Source organism: Galeopterus variegatus, unplaced genomic scaffold (genome assembly GCF_000696425.1).
Source record: "Galeopterus variegatus unplaced genomic scaffold, G_variegatus-3.0.2 Scaffold1367, whole genome shotgun sequence".
Taxonomy (NCBI): domain Eukaryota; kingdom Metazoa; phylum Chordata; class Mammalia; order Dermoptera; family Cynocephalidae; genus Galeopterus; species Galeopterus variegatus.
The window spans coordinates 354,781-374,106 of record NW_007727478.1 but is presented as its reverse complement, the minus strand read 5'-3'; the positions used below and the strand labels follow the sequence as shown (position 1 = coordinate 374,106).

Here is a 19,326-nt window from a genome sequence, read left to right as displayed (position 1 = left end):
ACTGTGTTTTCATTTGCTTTACATTTCTCATTTTTCAAATTACCTGTTCCGTTCTCTCTGCTCATCTCTTTCTTGAGGAATTAGCGAATATCTTTGTGCAGTGTGGACATGTACCCTTTCTCCCGAGTCTCTTGGCTTTTAATGGCTTTGTTATTTGTTTCAGTTACTTGATGACAGATGACTTTGGGGTAAGACTCACCTTCCTGCCTCATTGGTCAGAATGGGGGACGGCTCACCAGGACCCAGGCCATGTGGGGTGGCTTGGGCAGTTTGGGCTGCTATCATAAAATAACAAAAACTGGTGGCAACCAACAAAACTTTATTTCTCACAGTTGTGGAGGCTGCAAGTCTGAGGTCAGGCGCCAGCATGGTCAGGTTCTGGTGAGGTCCCTCTTCTGGGCTGTAGATGGCCACCTTCTTCTTGTGTCCTTACATGGTGGAGAGCAGAGAGCAAGCTCTTCTCAGGGCTCCTATAAGGGCACTGATCACATCATGAGGGCTCCAGTTTCGTGACCTCATCTAATCCTAATTGCCTCCCAAAAGCTGTATCTCCTAATACCATTGCATTGAGAGTAGGGGTTCAGCATATGAATTTTGGAAAGAACAAATATTCAGCCCATAACATTGGGGTGACCCCCTCCTCAACCTCCCTTCCTTTTTCTGTTCTCAGAGCTCAAGTCATGAACTGCTCAATCCGATTCCCGTAGGGCTGGAGGGTGCAGTTTCATACGGGCACTAGGTGATGGCAATGCTCGGTTCCCCACATGCGGCCACCTGTCTCCACCATGTCAGCGCAGGCACAGTCGTAACATGACACGAGCAGCTCATGTGGAGCAGACAGTGTTGGTGACCCAGGATGTCACTTTTCCGAAAGCGTGGCCTTGGCCTTCTGTTTGCTTAAAGCTTTGCTCATGTGTGATTCCCTGTTTGCCATTGGGACTGACATGTGTTCACCTTTTTCTCTAAATGCCTTTTCTTTTGTCTTGCTGCCTAAAAGAAATGCCAAAGCTTTTTGACAGTAAGGGATGACGGCTCTCGTGTTTTCTACCCTTACCTACTATGGAAAAGAGCCCATCTAAGCATGACAGATGGCCATGTCACCTTTAGCTTAGAAACACCTGAGGTACTGTAATTTTTATTTACATGCTGTGACAGTTGGCTCCGGCTCTGGTTCGAAGCCACCATGTGGAATTAACTTAGCTCTAGCCAGAAAGGCTGTGAAAGTACGCAGTGGGGCAAGAAGCATCAGTGTCCCTAGAATGCTCTGCACCAGGTGACCTGAAGGGCCCTGCTCCCTCCATGCTGGCCACAGGAGGGCAGGTATCCCGCCTGCAGGGAAGGAAGCCTGAGCACCCCATGATCTCCAGGCTGTACCCGCCTTGCCCTCTGCTGTTTGCCCTGTGTGTCCTGTCCTGTCCGGGCCTTGCCCTAATCCTGCTCTCTTTCTTCCAACCTCCTTGCTCCTTTTAGAAATCAACAGCAGTGACATGTCGGCCCATGTCACCAGCCCCTCTGGCCATGTGACTGAGGCAGAGATTGTGCCCATGGGGAAGAACTCACATTGCGTCCGATTTGTGCCCCAGGAGATGGGTGTCCACACGGTCAGCGTCAAGTACCGTGGGCAGCACGTAACTGGCAGCCCCTTCCAGTTCACTGTGGGGCCACTGGGCGAAGGGGGCGCCCACAAGGTCCGGGCAGGAGGCCCCGGCCTTGAGAGGGGAGAAGCAGGAGTCCCAGGTGAGTGTTCTGGGCAGGGTTTTTACTTGAGAAGAGTAACAGTTGAGCTGGGTGATGTGAGCTTCCTGCACCTCTTTGCCCTGTTCTAAAGAGAGACTTCTTATGGGTGGTATTAAGGGGCGTTCTTTAAGACAGGGTTTCTGTGGCCAAATAAGTCTGGGAATTGCTCGTTTGCCCAAAGCTGAAGAGGTTTGTTACTGAGGGACTTCTTGGAGGCTGTACCCTCCTAGTGTGCATCTGAGTCTCTGCAAGGGGAGCAGAGTATTGAAGCTGTATCCTGAGCATCTCGCAGGGCTAATGTTCTGTGGAATGCACTAGAATGCTGCAAAACTGATTTGAAGGGTCCCTTTCCATGGTGGCTGCTGGTGGGATGATTTGAAGGGAAAAACTGAACATTCTCAACTTTTTCTGGGTTGGTTTATTCGAAAGACATCAGAGTTCCCATGAACTTAGTAATCACTGATGGTGCTTAGGAAACCTTAGCTATGGCCTCGCTTGGGTTCTGCTTGGGGTCAGAGAAGGAGGAAAGGGCTGGCAACAAACTAAACCTAGCACTGCAGGTTTGAACTTCTTGAAGAGGGGCTGGGGCTCTGCTGGGCTTGTCACTAACCAAGTGTTTCTTTGCTCTCAGCGGAGTTCAGCATCTGGACCCGGGAGGCAGGTGCTGGGGGCCTCTCCATCGCTGTCGAGGGCCCCAGTAAGGCTGAGATTACTTTTGATGACCATAAAAATGGGTCGTGTGGTGTGTCTTACATTGCCCAAGAGCCTGGTATGTACTCAAGGGTCCACTGAGGACATTTTCCTTGTTTGTGGATGGTTATGTGTAAGGAACAGAAACCCCAAAACTAACTCAAGTAAATGAGGCATTTATGTGTATGGGCCCATGGGAGAGCCTCCTAGAAATCCAGTTGCAGGAAATACAGTCAAGCCTCCAGTGGCTAGGAATTCTTGTTCTTGTTGTCTCTTGTCTTTCTGTGTTGGTCTCTCTCTCTGCCCACCCATGGCCTGTGGCTGGTGTGGCTGCCCCACGAAAGTGGCTTCAGCATCTGAGTTTCCTAGAGCAGGGGTTCTTAACCTTTTGTGTGCCATGGCCCCTTGTGGCATCTGGTAAAACCTATGGGGATCATTCTTAGGATAATGTTTTGAAACACATAAAATAAAATAACATCAGATTCTAAAGGAAATTAATTATATTAAAATATAGTTATCAAAATCTTGCAAGAACAAATATGCAACATAGCAACATGTGCATATATTCATTAATATTTTAAATCATAAGATTTGGTGACAGTATATTAACTACCTTAATTTCAAAGTAGTGGTGAGTATAAATGACATGTTAAGATATCTGTAAAACTTTAAGATGATATAAAAATATTTGTGGGTTTTTTGTTTTTTGTTTTTTTTTTTTTTTTGGTGCTACAATCTCAGGCACTTCTAATATGCTATGATTTCTTGTCAACATTTCTAAAGAAAGGAAATGCTAAATTTGAGTTAGAGATTAGTGAAAATAAAGATGTAATTATTTCCCATTCAAGTCCATGCATCTCCTGAATTCTATACACAGACATTTTGGGGACCCTGTGGACCCAGGTTAAGAATCCCTGTTCTCAGCAGGTGACCCACTCTCAACCAGTCAGCCGTGGCCATCAAAGAAGCAAAAGGCCACTCTAGAACCACCTTTCCAGAATCTCTGAAATGATGGGACTTTCCTGTCCCAACAGGTAACTACGAGGTGTCTATCAAGTTCAATGATGAGCACATCCCCGAAAGTCCCTACCTGGTGCCTGTCATCGCGCCCTCCGACGACGCCCGCCGCCTCACTGTTATGAGCCTTCAGGTGAGGCGCAAGAAAGCATCCATCTCCTTGGCCACAGGCCGATCAGCAAGACCCCTGGACTCCTGAGGCCGCTTCAATCCCCCCTTGGGTGCCAAGGGCCCTGTTCACAAAGGGGAGCTTTCCCATGGCAGAGCCAACTCACCACACACTTAGGGCAGAAGACAGTTGGAGCAAGCAAAAACAGAGCCACAGTCAACAACACACCTCAACGTTTGGGGACAAGTTTGTTTTTAAGTATTTATTTAAGAGGAACAAAGGAAGCCTGTTAATAATTGGTTAAGGGATAAGGAGGGCTTTCAAACAAAATTAACCGTCCAGTGATGTTTAGCCTGCTGTTGTCACCTGCCTTTTCCTCAGAAAGTCAAGTGCAATGTATTTATAGTAGTGTGCAAGGAACTATGTTAAGAACTTTATCCATGTTAGTATGGGGCAGAATGAGGTCTCTGTGGTTCCAGAACTGTGCTTTTAACTGCAGCCTCCTTAATCCCCACCTTGACATTGTGGCCAGTGGTTGCATAGCCCAACCTACTGGGATACCTGGAGGTGTAACTTTTCACCCTTTTTAAAAAGGTCATTTAATTCAAGGCTGCATCAGCACCTTCAGCCAAGCTAAGATCCACTGAGGATGCCTCTGGGCCTTTGCTCAGGACACTGAAAAGTAATTAGGCGTCTGAACCAACAGTAGTGATTAAGTTATGGGATAACACCTAAAATATGATTTCTGGTTAAGGGGGTTTCTAAATGGCTGTCAGCTGCCCCAGTTCTTGAAAATACTAGGTTTATTGAAATTCAGTCTCTCAGACTGGTGATGTCATTGAATCTAGTTCCATACACTAGGTTTATATTTGAGATTCTAACCTCACTCTGAGGGGAATTTGGATTCTACTAAATTGTTGCAAAACATTAGTCTTTCGTTTAAAGACCCAGACAGAACCCGAACCAGAATCACAGCCCACAAATTGAAGAGGCCTCATCTGGAGAGTACCAAGGGTACTAACTGGTCACCGTGGTGTAGATGTTTTTCTTGTGTTTCATTTAAAGACTTCTTAACAGAAGTTGATTTTGTGGTCGATTTAACTAAAACCTATGGAGGGAGATAAACCCAGTATTTGTGAGGGCAAATACTGCCTTCATGCATCTCGAAGATTTCTTTCGGATCTTCCGAGGTGTTTATCTCCCTCTTGAGGATTTTAGCAGCAAGCGGATTCAGGTAACGTAAATGATTCTGTCCAAAAGGAGCTGGTTTGGAGAAATCCTCTCCAGAAAACTTCTCTGTAGAGTCCTCTCATCACAGTTCAGTCATAAATATTTCAGTGAGTGTGTAGCAGGCTCTACATCAGGCTTCTGTAAGCAGCTGCTACAGCAGGAGGGACGTGTTTGTCAGCATTGTTCCTGCTCTTCCTGGGTCATTTGATGCCAAGTGATATGTAAATTATTTATCAGAGACTTAGTGGAGGCCTGTACAGCAACATCTGGTGCTGGTTAGGAAAGAGGCATGTATTGTTTTGTCTTGCTTTTGAGACTTTTTAGAAAATTGGAGTCAGCTAGCTCTTTATGGGGGAGGGTGTGGGATGGGGGTGGGTGATTTGGTGATCAAAGACTTCTTAATTTTGTGTTCTGTGTTCCCTTCCCAGTCTGTAACCTCTAGGGCAGCACAGTCCAGTGGAACATTCTACAACGATGGAAATTCCCACATCTCCACTGTACAGTACGGTAGCCACTAGCCACATGTGGCTACTGAGCCCTTGAAATGTAGCTAGAGTAACTCAGGAGCTGAATTTTTAATTTTATTTAATTGTAAGTGCTTTAAGTGTAAGAATATATATATAGCCAGTTCTGAATTAGGCAACACAGCTTTAGGGCCTTGCTACTAGTATGTGGTCTTTAGACCAGCACCCTTGGCATCACCTGGGAACTTACTAGCAATGTAAAATCCCACCCAGGCCCCATCCTAGACCCACTGGATAAGAACCTGCATTTTAACAAGATCTCCAGGGGATTTGCCTGACATAGAGTGTGAGCCCTGCTGCTTCATTTATCATCTGAGAAGTAGCTGTCCAACCACTTTTAAATCAAAACTGCTGACTTTTAAAATTTGGCTATTTGGAATTGGCCAATCTTAAAATATCTAACATGTTGCTGCTCCTAAGCATTATTCCTAAGCATCTGAGTTTTTAATCCCCTCCTCCCAGAAGGGGATGAAGTTTCTAAGACAAAACATGGGGAGTGAAACTGATCCAGGGAAGAGCAAAAGCTACACTTGTCCCTGTTGCTTTTTTTGTAGGGGAGGTGGGAACAGACAACTTGTAAATGTGTATTAATATTTAAAAGTAAACTGACAATTTTGAGCCAGGGCCTGTACTGAGTGCTTTACATACATAACTTCACTCGATTCTCAGCAGCTCTCTGAGACAGATTCAGTTATTCTTCCCGTTTTACAGATGAAGAAACTGACACTCAAAGAGGTTTAACAACTTAGTTACATAGCTAGGAAATGGTAGTAAACCCAGGTCCATCAGATTCTTAACTGCTGTGCAGTACTGCTTACCTTGCCTGTGTAGCCCTTTGCAATTTTATTGAAAGTTCTCTCCATTTCTACTCTTGAGATAAAAAAGCAATGATATAAACTTCGTCCATGTTAGTGAGTACATGGTTTTTGTCAGCCGCCAGACTCCTCTTAAAAGAGGATCTTACTTTTTTGACCTGGAAGATACTGGGTTTTCCAGCCTCTGCTGGTCTTGTTTGGGATGCTGAAACTAAAGTCCTATTGACCAGGGTGTCTCAAATCTCTAAACCCAGGAGCTATCTCTTTCAGCCTGCATTGAGATGGTTTGTGTACAAGACCATGCAGATTTGTGTCTCTGCTTTCTTATACTTTCTGCTAGAAATGTGGATGGACCCACCTGCTCTTCTGTTGTTAGATGTTACGTGGAAAAATACTTTGGGCCCATTTGCATGAGAACTGTCACCTGGAGTCTCAGGTTGGGTCAGCGTGTGCCACTGAGCAGGAAAACTGAGGGCCATAACCTGTTTATTAAATTCTCAGGAATCAGGATTAAAAGTTAACCAGCCAGCATCCTTTGCTATAAGGTTGAATGGTGCAAAAGGCAAGATTGATGCAAAGGTGCATAGCCCCTCTGGAGCCGTGGAGGAGTGCCACGTGTCTGAGCTGGAGCCAGGTGAGCAGGGGGCCCTGGCAGGGGAGGGGGTGTCCCCAGCACCAGTGTTCTTCAGCAGAATGTTCCTGCAAAGGTGTATCCCAAAGGAGGACTAATTAGTCTCATGACTGCCAGTGAGCCTTTGAGTTCCCTTTGCAGTTGCCAGACATTATTTATAAATTAGGGTATAAATATTGGCCAAGGACAGTGAGAACCTTTACTTTGGGATAGAATTCCCCTTTCTTTTCTTTTTCTTTTTTAAAATAAATGCTGCTTTATTTTCTGTTAGTTTTGCAGATTCTTTTCACATGATATTCATTGTGATTTTTCTCTCATTTTAATAAAATCTTACAGATTTTTATTTCATTGTTGACTTTATGACATGAGTAAGTACACTTTGGTTTCACTTAACTCTGAGGGAAAGGTAAATTTAAAAATGAGAGTTTGGGTCTCTAAGGGCTTAATATCCTGAGATTTTCTTGTCCAGTGCCTCGTTATGGAATTCCGTGATATCAAGCAACGTTAAAGAGACCATTTTGTCAGTGAACATTTATTAAGTGTCAGAGACTTGACAGGAAGATGAGGCTGAGGAATACATGATTCCTGCCCTCAAAGAGCTGCTCAGAGTTTAGTGAGGACATGGCCCAAACCCTGCAGCGCACTGGTGATGACCCCAGGTGATCACCGGTAACCGCAGGAGAATTGAGAAGCAGATGGTGAAGATGGTCAGCGGTACAAAGAATTGGCTTCTTCCTCAGGCAGGGTCAGGAGGGCCTCTCAGAGGAGGTGACATTTAATATGTACTTTGATGTGTGAGGAGGAGACCTGCTCTTACTGGCCATTTGCCATTTATGTGGCTATGTGTCCAATGAGGGTAGAAATCTAGGATCTGGGTTAACATTTAGACATCTTTCTCCTGCTGGGCGGAAAGGGCAGTGCGAAGCCTCAGAAGGAACAAATGTGGGACATGGGTCCCCTGATCAGATCTTGGTTTAAGTATGGCCACATCAGAGAGAATGTGTTGGAACATCTGAAAGGCAGAGTGGCAAGGTGATGCTCCCAAGAGGGGTCCATTTGAGAGAACAGAATTAGTGGCACTGGAAATGGGGATGAGGGCCTCGAGGCCAGAGCACTTGGTGACCTGTAGCTTAGTGATGGGGTAGAAAGAGGATAATGCAGTTAGCAGAACTGAGACAGCCAGTTAGAGGGTGGCGAGGGTTGGTCAGGTCCTGAAAGAGTTCAAGATTTTATTTTGGAGGGTTTTGAAGTATCTCCCAGATATCCAAGTGGGGATGTTTAATATTTAATAGGTCACTATGGCATGAGGCTTAGTATTAAGTTAAGCTTGGTGTCCTCAGCCTTAGGTACTGTTCAAAGCCCGAGGGGTGTCTGAGATCACCAGAGTGCCACTGTGAGGATACTGTTGGTTGCAAATTACAGAACATCCAACTCGAGCCAACTCACACAATAAAGGGGGTGTGTTCATTCACTTAACTGGAAAGTTCAGAATCTAAAGTGGGCCTCAGCAAGGACTTAATTCAGCTGTGTCCTCAGTATCTCTGCTCTTTCTTCTGCTTTGTGGGCCTCATTCTGAGGCTGGCCTGGCCTTCCTCTTGGTGACAGGATGGCTGCAGCAGCACCAGACTTCTCATATTCACACCACACCAATCACAAAAGACATCCTTTCCTCAGGATTCTTTCTCAGAAGTCTGAGAGGCTCCTTTCTCAGAAGTCTCCAGAAAACCTCCCCTCCCACCTCACTGAACTGGGACACATGCCCATTTCTGAGTTACTTCCTGTAGCTGAAGAAAACCTCATGCAAACTGATTTTGGCTTGAGGAAAGACGGATTTTCCCTGATCCGGTCAGGGACCACGCCTGGACTTGGGGGTGGAGTCAGCTTCCCCTGAAGCACATTGGCTTTGAGAGAGGAGGAGTGAATACCCAGCTGGGGGTTGTTGGGGGAAGCCCAGTGATGAAGGACATAGGGCAGGTTCATGTAGACACGCCTTGGTGAGGAGTACCAGAGGGGAGAGAGAGGAGAGTTTGGGTCGAGCTTTGGGGAACACAACTTATAAAGGGGATGAAGGGTCCAGTGAGCCAGGGAGGGGCTGAGAGGCTGACTGGAGGGCAGGCTGTCTGCATCCCAGGCAGGAGGTCTTCCAGGAGGATGCGAGGGTCAGGTGGCACACAGTGGGTGGATATTCTAGGTGCCTGTTTCAGTTGAATTATCCTGGCACATGCCATGACCCAAACACACAGCAAAACCCACCCTGTGGGGCAGTTGATAGCTTTGAGCTAATGAAGAAGCATTAATTCCAGTGGGAACCATTTTTTTCCCCTTCAAATGGCCAAGAAGAGAACCGTGAGAAGTGGGTTTTCATAAAGGAGGGAAGTTTTCTTCTCAGGCAGGGGTCAGAGGATTCAACATAGAATTTGAGATTTGGATCAGGGGTCAGAGGATTCAACATAGAATTTGAGATTTGGATATGTTTCCCAAAGTGCTGATTAAGGAGCATACAAGTAGACCCATCTGGCTTTGAAATCCAGCGTACTGTGTGCCAGGCTCTCAGTAGCACTGTTGTTTTTTAGATGATTTAAAATTGGCTGTCTTGGGTTGGCCTGCTGTCCTATGTCCTCGCCTAACTTGGATGTGTCTGTTGGCTGGTTTTACCCTGTGCCTTTGCTCACTCTCCTAGACAAATATGCTGTTCGCTTCATCCCTCACGAGAACGGCATCCACACGATCGATGTCAAGTTCAACGGGAGCCACGTGGTTGGAAGCCCCTTCAAAGTGCGTGTTGGGGAGCCTGGACAAGCAGGGAACCCTGCCCTGGTGTCTGCCTACGGCGCAGGGCTTGAGGGGGGCACCACAGGTAACACACTCCTCCACATCACATCTTTAACTGAGCCAGCTCCAGGGACGAAGGCAGGTATATCCCTTCAAGCCCTGTGGAAGCCTTTTATATGCTCTCCCAGGGAAACTGGAATAACACACAGTTTGGAGGCTCACGCCATTTAGAGTTGTTTTGGGAGATGTGGTTTGACCCTCGGTAAATCCAGAGTGAGGGCTCCACGGCTGTGTTTTCACACCTCCTTATTGTTTGTTGTGGGTCTGATGTCTTCCTTCGCCAAGTTTTTTGACCTTAGGGACAGGACGCTGATAGTTGGGTAAAACAGCAGAGTCATTCGTTTGAGGGTTTCTTTGCCTGTCCAGAATTCATGACGCATCTAACGGGCCTCCTGGGACTTCTCCTACTGTCGGTTCCTGTAGTGGTCCCCAGGCTCCCAGAAACGTGTTGATGTGGCAATAGGGCCTGTCGCAACCCATCTCCTCCTCCTCCTCTTCTCTGATCCTAATGGAGGAGAAAAGACTGAACCAGTCAAAGAATTCTGAAGCTTTTTGGAAACGTTACAATTTGTTTTAACTTTTACCACTGACGGGACATGTTTGATTGTGGAAAATACAGGCAGTGTAGAGGTATATAAAGTGACACTTTGTCTCCTTGCTTCTGCCCCTCCCCCATCTAGGTCTGGAGTAAACACCGCTCATAGGACGGGGGGACCTTCTCACTGTCTGTCTTGGTTGCTGGGTTGGAAGCTAGTTGGTTCAATACACTGGCAAACACATAGTTTTGCTTTTATTTTACAAAAGTAATCTTATTGCACATATTGTGGTGCAGCTTGCTTTTTTACCTTGACATCTTAGAGATCTTTCTGTGTCAAAGCACACCAATCTTCCCCCTCCTTAAGGGCTGCCGTTAGTATTCCTACCATGAACCATAAGTCATTTGACCAGTCCCCTAGAGGTAGGCAGAGTGTCACTGTTAGGGAGGATGCTGGGGTGGGGAGCTTGTCCTCTTAAGGCTTCTCTGCAGGGGAAGTCCACAGTGTGGACTCACTGGGACACGGTTTGCATTTGATGTTACTTTGGACCCTCTTAGGACATCAGCCTGTCCTGGTTTCTTACGTCCCTTGTGTGTGCACTCTTGGTCTCCCCTCTGATAAGGTGAGCGGGATGGAGCAGACTCGCCTCTCTGAGGGTGAGGGGATGAGTGCCCACAGTGCCAGTATCCAGGCACAGGGAGCAAGTGTCTTATGTGGTCAAGGGGCTCTGCCCAGGTGTAGGAGTGACTGATGTGCTGGCATGTTGCCTGGAACTCTGGCCAAAGAAATGGCCTCAGCAAAACCACCCACAGTGGTGGTGTGAGTGCTGCCAGACCTCCTAGGCAAATCCAGTCTGGCTCCACACTGAACTCTGGGCCAGCAGCGAATGGCATGGTATCATATCGCCCTAGGTGACATCCATTTTACAGATGAGGAAAGTGAGACAGACAGAGGTTGAGTCATTCCGTAAACATACTCAGCTAAGAGGAGGCGGAACCAGGAACCAGTCTAGGCCCATGACCTCAGAGCCTGATCCCTTAAACCCCAAGCTTTGCTACCTCCCTGAGTGACTCACCCCAAAGCAGTAACTGTACCCCCAACTTGCTTTATGGGGTGTCCTAAACCAGGACCCCTGTCCTCCCAGCCGACCTGGAGGGGTTCCAGGCAGTAGTGCAGGCATTTGTCCCCTTGCAAGCCACTCACCATCAAGGGCCCATGTGGGTCCTCCTGGCACTTGGAGCATATAGTAGGCCTTGGTCCAGGCCCCACAGCAGCTGCCAGGGTCTCCCATGATGGCCAGGAGCCACCTTACCCTCCTGCTGGCTCATGCTGGCTGTACCTAGGGCCCTCTCCCACTTCCTCTTGGTGGTTTGCACACCTTGGGAGCTCAGGTTTCAGGCTGTGCTTTGCAAGTGCTGGATGCTGCCGAGAAGGAGCCGGTCTTGCAGGGAGGCTCCCAGCCAGGAGGGGAGAGGTACAGAGCACGCCTGTTTCAAACCCTGTGTAAATATTGGTCTTGTTAAGAGGAAGGTGGCTTATTTTTCTAGCCCTCCCGCTCCCAAGCCTTTCCCCAAATACCCGTCCTGAGATTACACAGCTGCAGTGTGAGTGAAATGAAAAGGTATCTGTGCATGCCCGCTGAAGGGCTCAGCACCCTGACCCTCTGAACAAAGCAAACTTCCCTGTGTTTTTATGGGAGGGTTTGCTGTATCTCTTGGCTTAAGCTTTCAATGGTCCTTTCTGTAGATTCTGCAGCAGGGGAATGTGGAGAATTTGGGGCGGGACTCTGCCGGAGGGGCAGTTGAGAGGTCAGGAGTTGGACCAGGGAGTTCCAACTCTTTGGAGCAGCTAAACAATTTTCCTGATGCAATGGTCCAGGAAGCCCAATACGCACAAGGCGTGGCAGAAGAGCCTCCCTTCCCTGCCTCTGCTCCTCGCCTGCCTTTCAGATTGAGGAGTGATACATTAAACATTCATTAAACTCACAGGAACTCAGCCAGATGGGGGCAGGAGGGGAAGACCACCATGCCCAGAGATTGTTTTGTGGCGTCAGATATTGGTTACAGCTGGAGACAGTGGTGAGCGACTCCTGCATGTGGATTTTCTTCCTCCTGCCTCCTCTCAGACAAGTCGCCTTTGCTCCAAGTTGGACAGACCTTATATTTAAATCCAAGTTCTGCTGGTCCCCAGCTGTGTGACTCTGGATGAGTTATTTGACCCCACCGTGCCTCCATGTCCTTAACTGTGAAATGGGAATGATAAGGGAGCTCACCTAATGGGCTGGTTCTGAGCCTTAAAGGAGTTAACAACAAAGTAGTGCTTGTCCCGTAATTCCTGTCTTCCCTTTTCCCATCTCATCTCCCCTGCCTTTTTGGGCCCTCATAGTCAGGATGAACTGATTTTCTAAGGAATGAAGCAGCTTGTTCAAAAGGATAGAGCTTCTTTTCACTGCAGCCAGGTCTTTTCAACTTCTTCACTTTAAAAATATCTTCCCATATAGTTGCCTTCCAGCTACTTCCTGGACACGCCGTCCCCTTGTTGCTCCCCTCCCCCCATCCCATGCAGCCCCAGCAGCTGCTGCTTGAGGGTATGAAGCAGCTTGTTCAAAAGGATAGAGCTTCTTTTCACTGCAGCCAGGTCTTTTCAACTTCACTTTAAAAATATCTTCCCATATAGTTGCCTTCCAGCTACTTCCTGGACACGCCATCCCCTTGTTGCTCCCCTCCCCCCATCCCGTGCAGCCCCAGCAGCTGCTGCTTGAGGGGAGACAGTGGTGAGCGACTCCTGCATGTGGATTTTCTTCCTCCTGCCTCCTCTCAGACAAGTCACCTTTGCTCCAAGTTGGACAGACCTTATATTTAAATCCAAGTTCTGCTGGTCCCCAGCTGTGTGACTCTGGATGAGTTATTTGACCCCACGGTGCCTCCATGTCCTTAACTGTGAAATGGGAATGATAAGGGAGCTCACCTAATGGGCTGGTTCTGAGCCTTAAAGGAGTTAACAACAAAGTAGTGCTTGTCCCGTAATTCCTGTCTTCCCTTTTCCCATCTCATCTCCCCTGCCTTTTTGGGCCCTCATAGTCAGGATGAACTGATTTTCTAAGGAATGAAGCAGCTTGTTCAAAAGGATAGAGCTTCTTTTCACTGCAGCCAGGTCTTTTCAACTTCTTCACTTTAAAAATATCTTCCCATATAGTTGCCTTCCAGCTACTTCCTGGACACGCCGTCCCCTTGTTGCTCCCCTCCCCCCATCCCATGCAGCCCCAGCAGCTGCTGCTTGAGGGTCTTCTCAGCTGCACAGACTGGATTCCATGACAAGTTTGAGATGGGGTGGGGGGATCTTGGGATAGGAGCCTCAGGAACTTCCAGAAATAGCTAGGTGGTGTTTGGGGGTCGCACAATAGCAGCTCCTTTGTTTTATTGATAACCAGAACAACAATTCTTTCTCTGGCCTAGGAGCTGTAATTAAACCAAATATTTTCCAGCTGGGGCGGCATCTAGGGCTCTGGCAAGAACATAGCCCTGCATGGGGATGCTAGGCCAGCGATGCCCCACAGAGGGCACTGTGGCAGGCATGCGGCTGGTGTCTGGACACCCAGATGACCCCCACTGAACACCCCTCTGGACTGGAAAGGGCACTGAGAGAGTGGGGGCTTTTGTGGAGCAGTAGGCTCAGCAGGAATGCCTCTGTGGTCATCGGTTGGCACTGTCTTTTGGCCCAGCTTTCCTTTCATTATGAGGCAAGATGTCTGTGCAGGACGTCCTCACTGGGCCAGCCAAGTGGTCGGTGTCTGGGGGTTGCAGTTAGGGTGTGAGGCAGGCAACTGTTCCCACTCAGTGGCTAAGAGACATGCCTGCGTGCCAGAGCCGTGCGGACGTGGTTCAGAATCCAACTCTATCACCTTCTGGTTGTGTAGCATGACTGGCAAGTAGCCGAAACTCCCAGAGACTCTGTCATTTGTGAAATAGGAGTCACTGTGAAAGGATTCCGTGCCACATGCATGTAAAATGAAGCTTAGCACAGGGTCTGGAGCCTATGTGGGCACATGTGCTCAGTTAGCAGGAGTTGCTGTTTTGCCCTGTGCTTGTTGCTGGTGTTCATGACAAAGTGGGTAGCTGGCAGGTCACAGCGGCTGCCCTAGTCTTTAGCATGGTGTCTGGGGTCAGGAGCCTGAGGAGGAGGGGAGGAGACACCGGGACCCACATTTCCCCCACCCCTCTGGAGGCCGAGCTGGACGCTGGAGGCTGAAGTAGCACTTTAGGCTCACAATGTGACTCACTCTTCTCGCCTTCTGCCACGGCTCATATTCAGAGGAGAGAACAGGGTGTTCAGGCATCACTGGTGGGCGAAATGTCAGCCGCTCTCCTGCCTTGGCCTTGGGAAGGCACTTCCACCCCCCAGGGCCTGTGGTTCTGTGCCAGGAGCTCAGAGCTAGTACCAGTAGGTTCCAATGCCAACAGGAAACCTCCCCCTCTACCCGCAATGAAGGAACCTGTGTGTCCCCCACCACTGCTTCAGTGCCCCTGGGAATGCCCCCCAAACCATGCCCTTCATCCCTCCAAACCATTCACATGGCATTCCCTCTACCTTTCTCCCAGGTATCCAGTCCGAATTCTTCATCAACACCACCCGAGCAGGCCCAGGGACATTATCTGTCACCATTGAAGGCCCGTCCAAGGTTAAAATGGATTGCCAGGAAACCCCAGAAGGGTACAAAGTCATGTACACCCCCATGGCTCCTGGAAACTACTTGATCGGTGTCAAATATGGTGGGCCCAACCACATCGTGGGCAGTCCCTTCAAGGCCAAGGTGACAGGTAACCACCAACCACCTTTGGGATTATTCTCCTTCTCTGTGGAGCTGATCTTGTCAGATTAACAATAGTAGAAATTATTGATGATTTTAGAGATGTTGAATCTACTTTGAATCTTGAATGTAAAGAAATAGTACGACATGTCAAAGGGCTGTGTGTGTTAGAAACTTGCAAAATAAGCCTGCAGAGTGGGGTGTGTCTAAGTTGAGCAGTCATGTTAGATGGTTTTCTGTCTCTAACAGTAAGAAAGAAGTGTTTACATATTTGAAATCTTGTGTATGTTATTAGATCAGGGCCTGAAAGATGCCCTTATTACTAACCTGAATTGTAGAACTATAAAAGTTTTATAAAATATGTAAACATGTGCCTACTCCAAAAGACTGGAAAAAATACCAAAGAGTAAAAAACTCCTAACAGCCACCACCATAAATACTGAGATAAATCCCTTCCATGTGTCGTGATTCACTGTCATATAAGTACAAGGGTACCTCACAAAGGTCACAGAAAAACTGAATTGAAAGATAATACAAATTTCCATGAACTTTTTGAAGTACCCTCATAGTATAGTTTTATTGCAGAAAAACTAGAAAATGCAGATAGAAAAATCATCTTTGCTTATGCGGAGCATTTTTGATATTTTGCTCCATGTCCTTCCAAATTTTTACACTGCTTTTACACAGAGTACTTTATATAAATGGAAAGATGGGAATTCTACAGGGTGGCACATCTTTATGTGGGAGGGGTCTCTAGGCCTTGTCTGCCAAGACCAGATTTGCCTATTTGCCCAGAAAGCCAGATCCTAGTAGTATGGGGTAGGACCTTAAAGGTCTAAGGAGACATGGACGTGAGATGGGGTGTGGTAGCTTTTGTTTCTGGGTGTTGGGGAATGGGGCTGTCTTGGGCTTCTTTGTGAGGCATGCGCCTATCCTCTGGTTGAGAGACTCTCTTGGTCTGGTCATTCACGCCTCCCTCCCATGTCCCAGGCCAGCGTCTGGTCAGCCCTGGCTCAGCCAATGAGACTTCCTCCATCCTGGTAGAGTCGGTGACCAGGTCCTCAACGGAGACCTGCTATAGCGCCATCCCCAAGTCATCCTCTGATGCCAGCAAGGTGACCTCCAAGGGGGCAGGGCTGTCAAAGGCCTTCATGGGCCAGAAGAGCTCCTTCCTGGTGGACTGCAGCAAAGCCGGTAGGCAGCGTGGGCCTGCTTGAGGGGGGTGGGGGCAGTGGCCACCTGAGCACCTTTATATACTTTGGCCTTCCCTACTGAAGTCTTTTTGCAGTGCCTACCCCATGTAACCCAATCATTTGCAGGTAACCATGTGTATTACCCTATTCTTTTACACTTACTACTGTATTTTTAAATGATTTTCTTCTCTTTTACCTCTTGATTCTTTCACATGACCTCAAGGTAGGTAGGAAAGGTGGCATTATCCCCATTACAGATGAGCAAACTGATGCACTAGCCCAGCCCCTTCTGTGCTACTGATGGGTCTTATTACAATTTTTTTGTTTGTTTATTCATTAATATTATTATTTTTTTACATTCTGTAATGTTGCGGAGCAATCAAAGGTGGCATTATCCCCATTACAGATGAGCAAACTGATGCACTAGCCCAGCCCCTTCTGTGCCACTGATGGGTCTTATTACAATTTTTTTGTTTATTTATTCATTAATATTATTATTTTTTTACATTCTGTAATGTTGCGGAGCAATCGTGGGGGAGAGGGAAGGGGGAAGGAAATAGGTTGGGAGAAGGAAGAAGGAGGAGGGGTGGGGTTGATGCCTGTGACGCCCTACCCCTCATTCCTGCAGGGGGGACCGGGGGTCTAATTGCAGTTTGAACTTGGGTATTTATTTGTGTGTCATTAGTCAGTTGCCCGGGTTCTGACGTCCAGCACACCTTGATCTAACACTTCATTCATTCATTCATTCATTCATTCATTCAATTCATTCCTTCATTCACAAAACTTATTAGCCATGTGACCTTGGGCAGGTCATTCTAAAGTCAGTTTCTCCTTTTCTCAGTGGAAGTAAAAATAGTACCTTCCTTCAGGATCTTGTGAGAATAAATGAGAAGATCTTAATAGCCAACACTTACCTCGCCCTTACTCTGTGCTAAGGGCTTGACACAAAACAACTCCTATAAACCTACGACAGGCTCATTAGGTAGGTGCTGTTGTCATCCCCTGTTTACAGATGGGGAAGCTGAGGTAGGGAGAGGTGAAGTTCCATGTCCAGGGTCACCTGGGTAGGAAGTGGCAGGGCAGGGATTTGAACTCACACCATCAGGCTCTGTGATCTCTGCTCATAATCACCACACTCCCACCTCTCAAGGGGCCCCAGCATCATGGTAGATGCCCGTGTCCCCCATGCCTGCCTTGCTGCATGGGGATGGAGTAACCACCTTCTCTTTTCCTGCCTCCCAGGTTCCAACATGCTGCTGATCGGGGTCCATGGGCCCACCACCCCCTGCGAAGAGGTCTCCATGAAGCACGTGGGCAATCAACAATACAACGTCACATACGTGGTCAAGGAGAGGGGGGACTATGTTCTGGCCGTGAAGTGGGGGGAGGAGCACATCCCTGGCAGCCCCTTTCATGTCACAGTGCCTTAAATGGTTTTCACCAAATCCTGGGAGGAGTTTTTGTGGTTGTTTTTGTTGCTTGTTTGTAATTCATTTTATACAAAGTCCTCCAGCCTGTTTGTGGGTCTGAAACCCCATCCCTAAAACATTGCCATTCTAAAGTGCCTTCAGAAATAAGTCCTCGAATGGACTCTTGGAGGGATGTGTTGGGGAATCTTAAGAAATGCAAACTCGTTCAATGGGTGGAGAAGATCCTGCATACACTCGGTTCCGATCAGAGCTCTTGGTGGCACAGATCCGTCACTGCGGACAGACCAAGAACATGGGCAAGACTGTTTTTATGAAATGAAATTGGCTAGGCTAAGCTACTGGTTCACTCTGCAGCATTTAAGAAATAAGACTGTGGGGAGGGGGACAGAGAAAAAGAAGAGACCTGGTATAGGTTGCCATTTAGCAAAGGGGATGGCTTAAAAGCAGCTTAATCTGTTCCAGTGCCCACATTATGTAAGAAAAGGCTGTTTGTTAGGTAGCTGCTGCCTTGTTTTAACACTACTTGTTACCAATCCCCCCATGTTCTGTCACCTTCTTAGATTTCTCAAAGGCAGAGTGTATGTGGTAGCAACTGGCCTGATGGCTTCCTGGTGCCTCTCCTTTTATTCTAGGATTTTAAAAAAATTTTTTGCAGAGTCATAACCTGTGACCATCTTAGCAGCCATGTTTTTGCTTTTGTTTTTAAAGCCTGTTTCAGTCACTTGGTCTGAAGAAATTCTGCAGTGGCGAGCAGCACCCCACTTGCCAAAGATCCCTTGTAACCAACACTAGCCCTTGTTTTTAACACACGCTCCAGCCGTTTGTCAGCCTGGCGAGTCTTACCAAAACGTTTAAAGTGCCCTCGGCACAGAGTTATGTCATGTGACATACACCCCGCCCACTCCCAGCCAGCCTTGTGGGTCACATTTTCTGGAAAATAATTATTAGTATAGATAGGAAGTCGGGGAATTGTTGAGGGGAGGGAAGGGAGCAGCTCATCAGTGGTCTTTTTACCATTTGGCAGAAACAGCAAGAGCTGCGTAGTTGATGGTGGCATGTATTTGGCCATGACCACATGTCATCTGAGGCTGTTTAGAGAGCAGTAGGCAGGTGCAAAATTTCAAAAATCAGGTGTAGGGCATTTTGCATGCCTTCCTGCAGACCTGAGCTGGCTTTGGGATCAAGTTAAAGTGTTCAGGGACATTGCCTGACAGCAGAACTCAGGTGTGCAGTCAGAAAGGGCAGGCAGACCTTTCTCATTGGCTGCTTAGTCCTGAGGAAGTGGCCAGTGTTGTTGTGGGTGTGGCAGGTGGCACAGTGGTTCCCTGTGCCAAGGTGTAGCATCTGGGGGTGAGTGTTGGTTGCAAAAGCCCACCTGTTAGAAACTGGAGCAGCCTGAAGCCTAATGTGAAAGGACCACAGGCGTTGTAATCTGGGATGCAGAAGCCAAACTGGAATCAAATGCCAACTGTAAATTGTATCCTATAACTTATTAAATAAAACGTTTGCTCCGTAAAATTCCCATGGCGTTCTTGGATGGTGTCATTTCTAAATAAGTGGTTTGAGCCTCTGACCAGTTCTCCCAACCCCTGGCTGAAAGGACACACACAGATTAGCAACTTGTTTGATGATGAGCCTGGCCTCTTTGTGTGAGGAATCTACTTCTCCCAAGAGGCCAGGTGGCCAGATAGGGCTGGGCCTGAGTGGTGAGGGGTGAGAAGGTGGTGTTTGCTGGGGCTTGCCCTCGTTTGCTACTTTCTTCCCCCCTCCCTTCT

At 47.7% G+C, this 19,326-nt stretch overlaps 1 protein-coding gene across 1 annotated transcript in view; it reads left to right on the top strand.

Moving 5' to 3' along the window:
• The window catches only part of FLNB (filamin B, beta), a gene marked incomplete at its 5' end in the record, with an annotated part of 54,215 nt that extends 35,142 nt beyond the window's left edge, over nt 1-19,073 (top strand). The window contains 8 exons of the mRNA XM_008576574.1: nt 1,471-1,737; nt 2,369-2,506; nt 3,462-3,577; nt 6,624-6,756; nt 9,434-9,610; nt 14,720-14,938; nt 15,919-16,122; nt 17,364-19,073. Of these exons, the coding sequence (XP_008574796.1) occupies nt 1,471-1,737; nt 2,369-2,506; nt 3,462-3,577; nt 6,624-6,756; nt 9,434-9,610; nt 14,720-14,938; nt 15,919-16,122; nt 17,364-17,551 (1,442 nt within the window). The remainder of the gene's footprint in view (nt 1-1,470; nt 1,738-2,368; nt 2,507-3,461; nt 3,578-6,623; nt 6,757-9,433; nt 9,611-14,719; nt 14,939-15,918; nt 16,123-17,363) is intronic.
• Nucleotides 19,074-19,326: the final 253 nt, after the last annotated feature.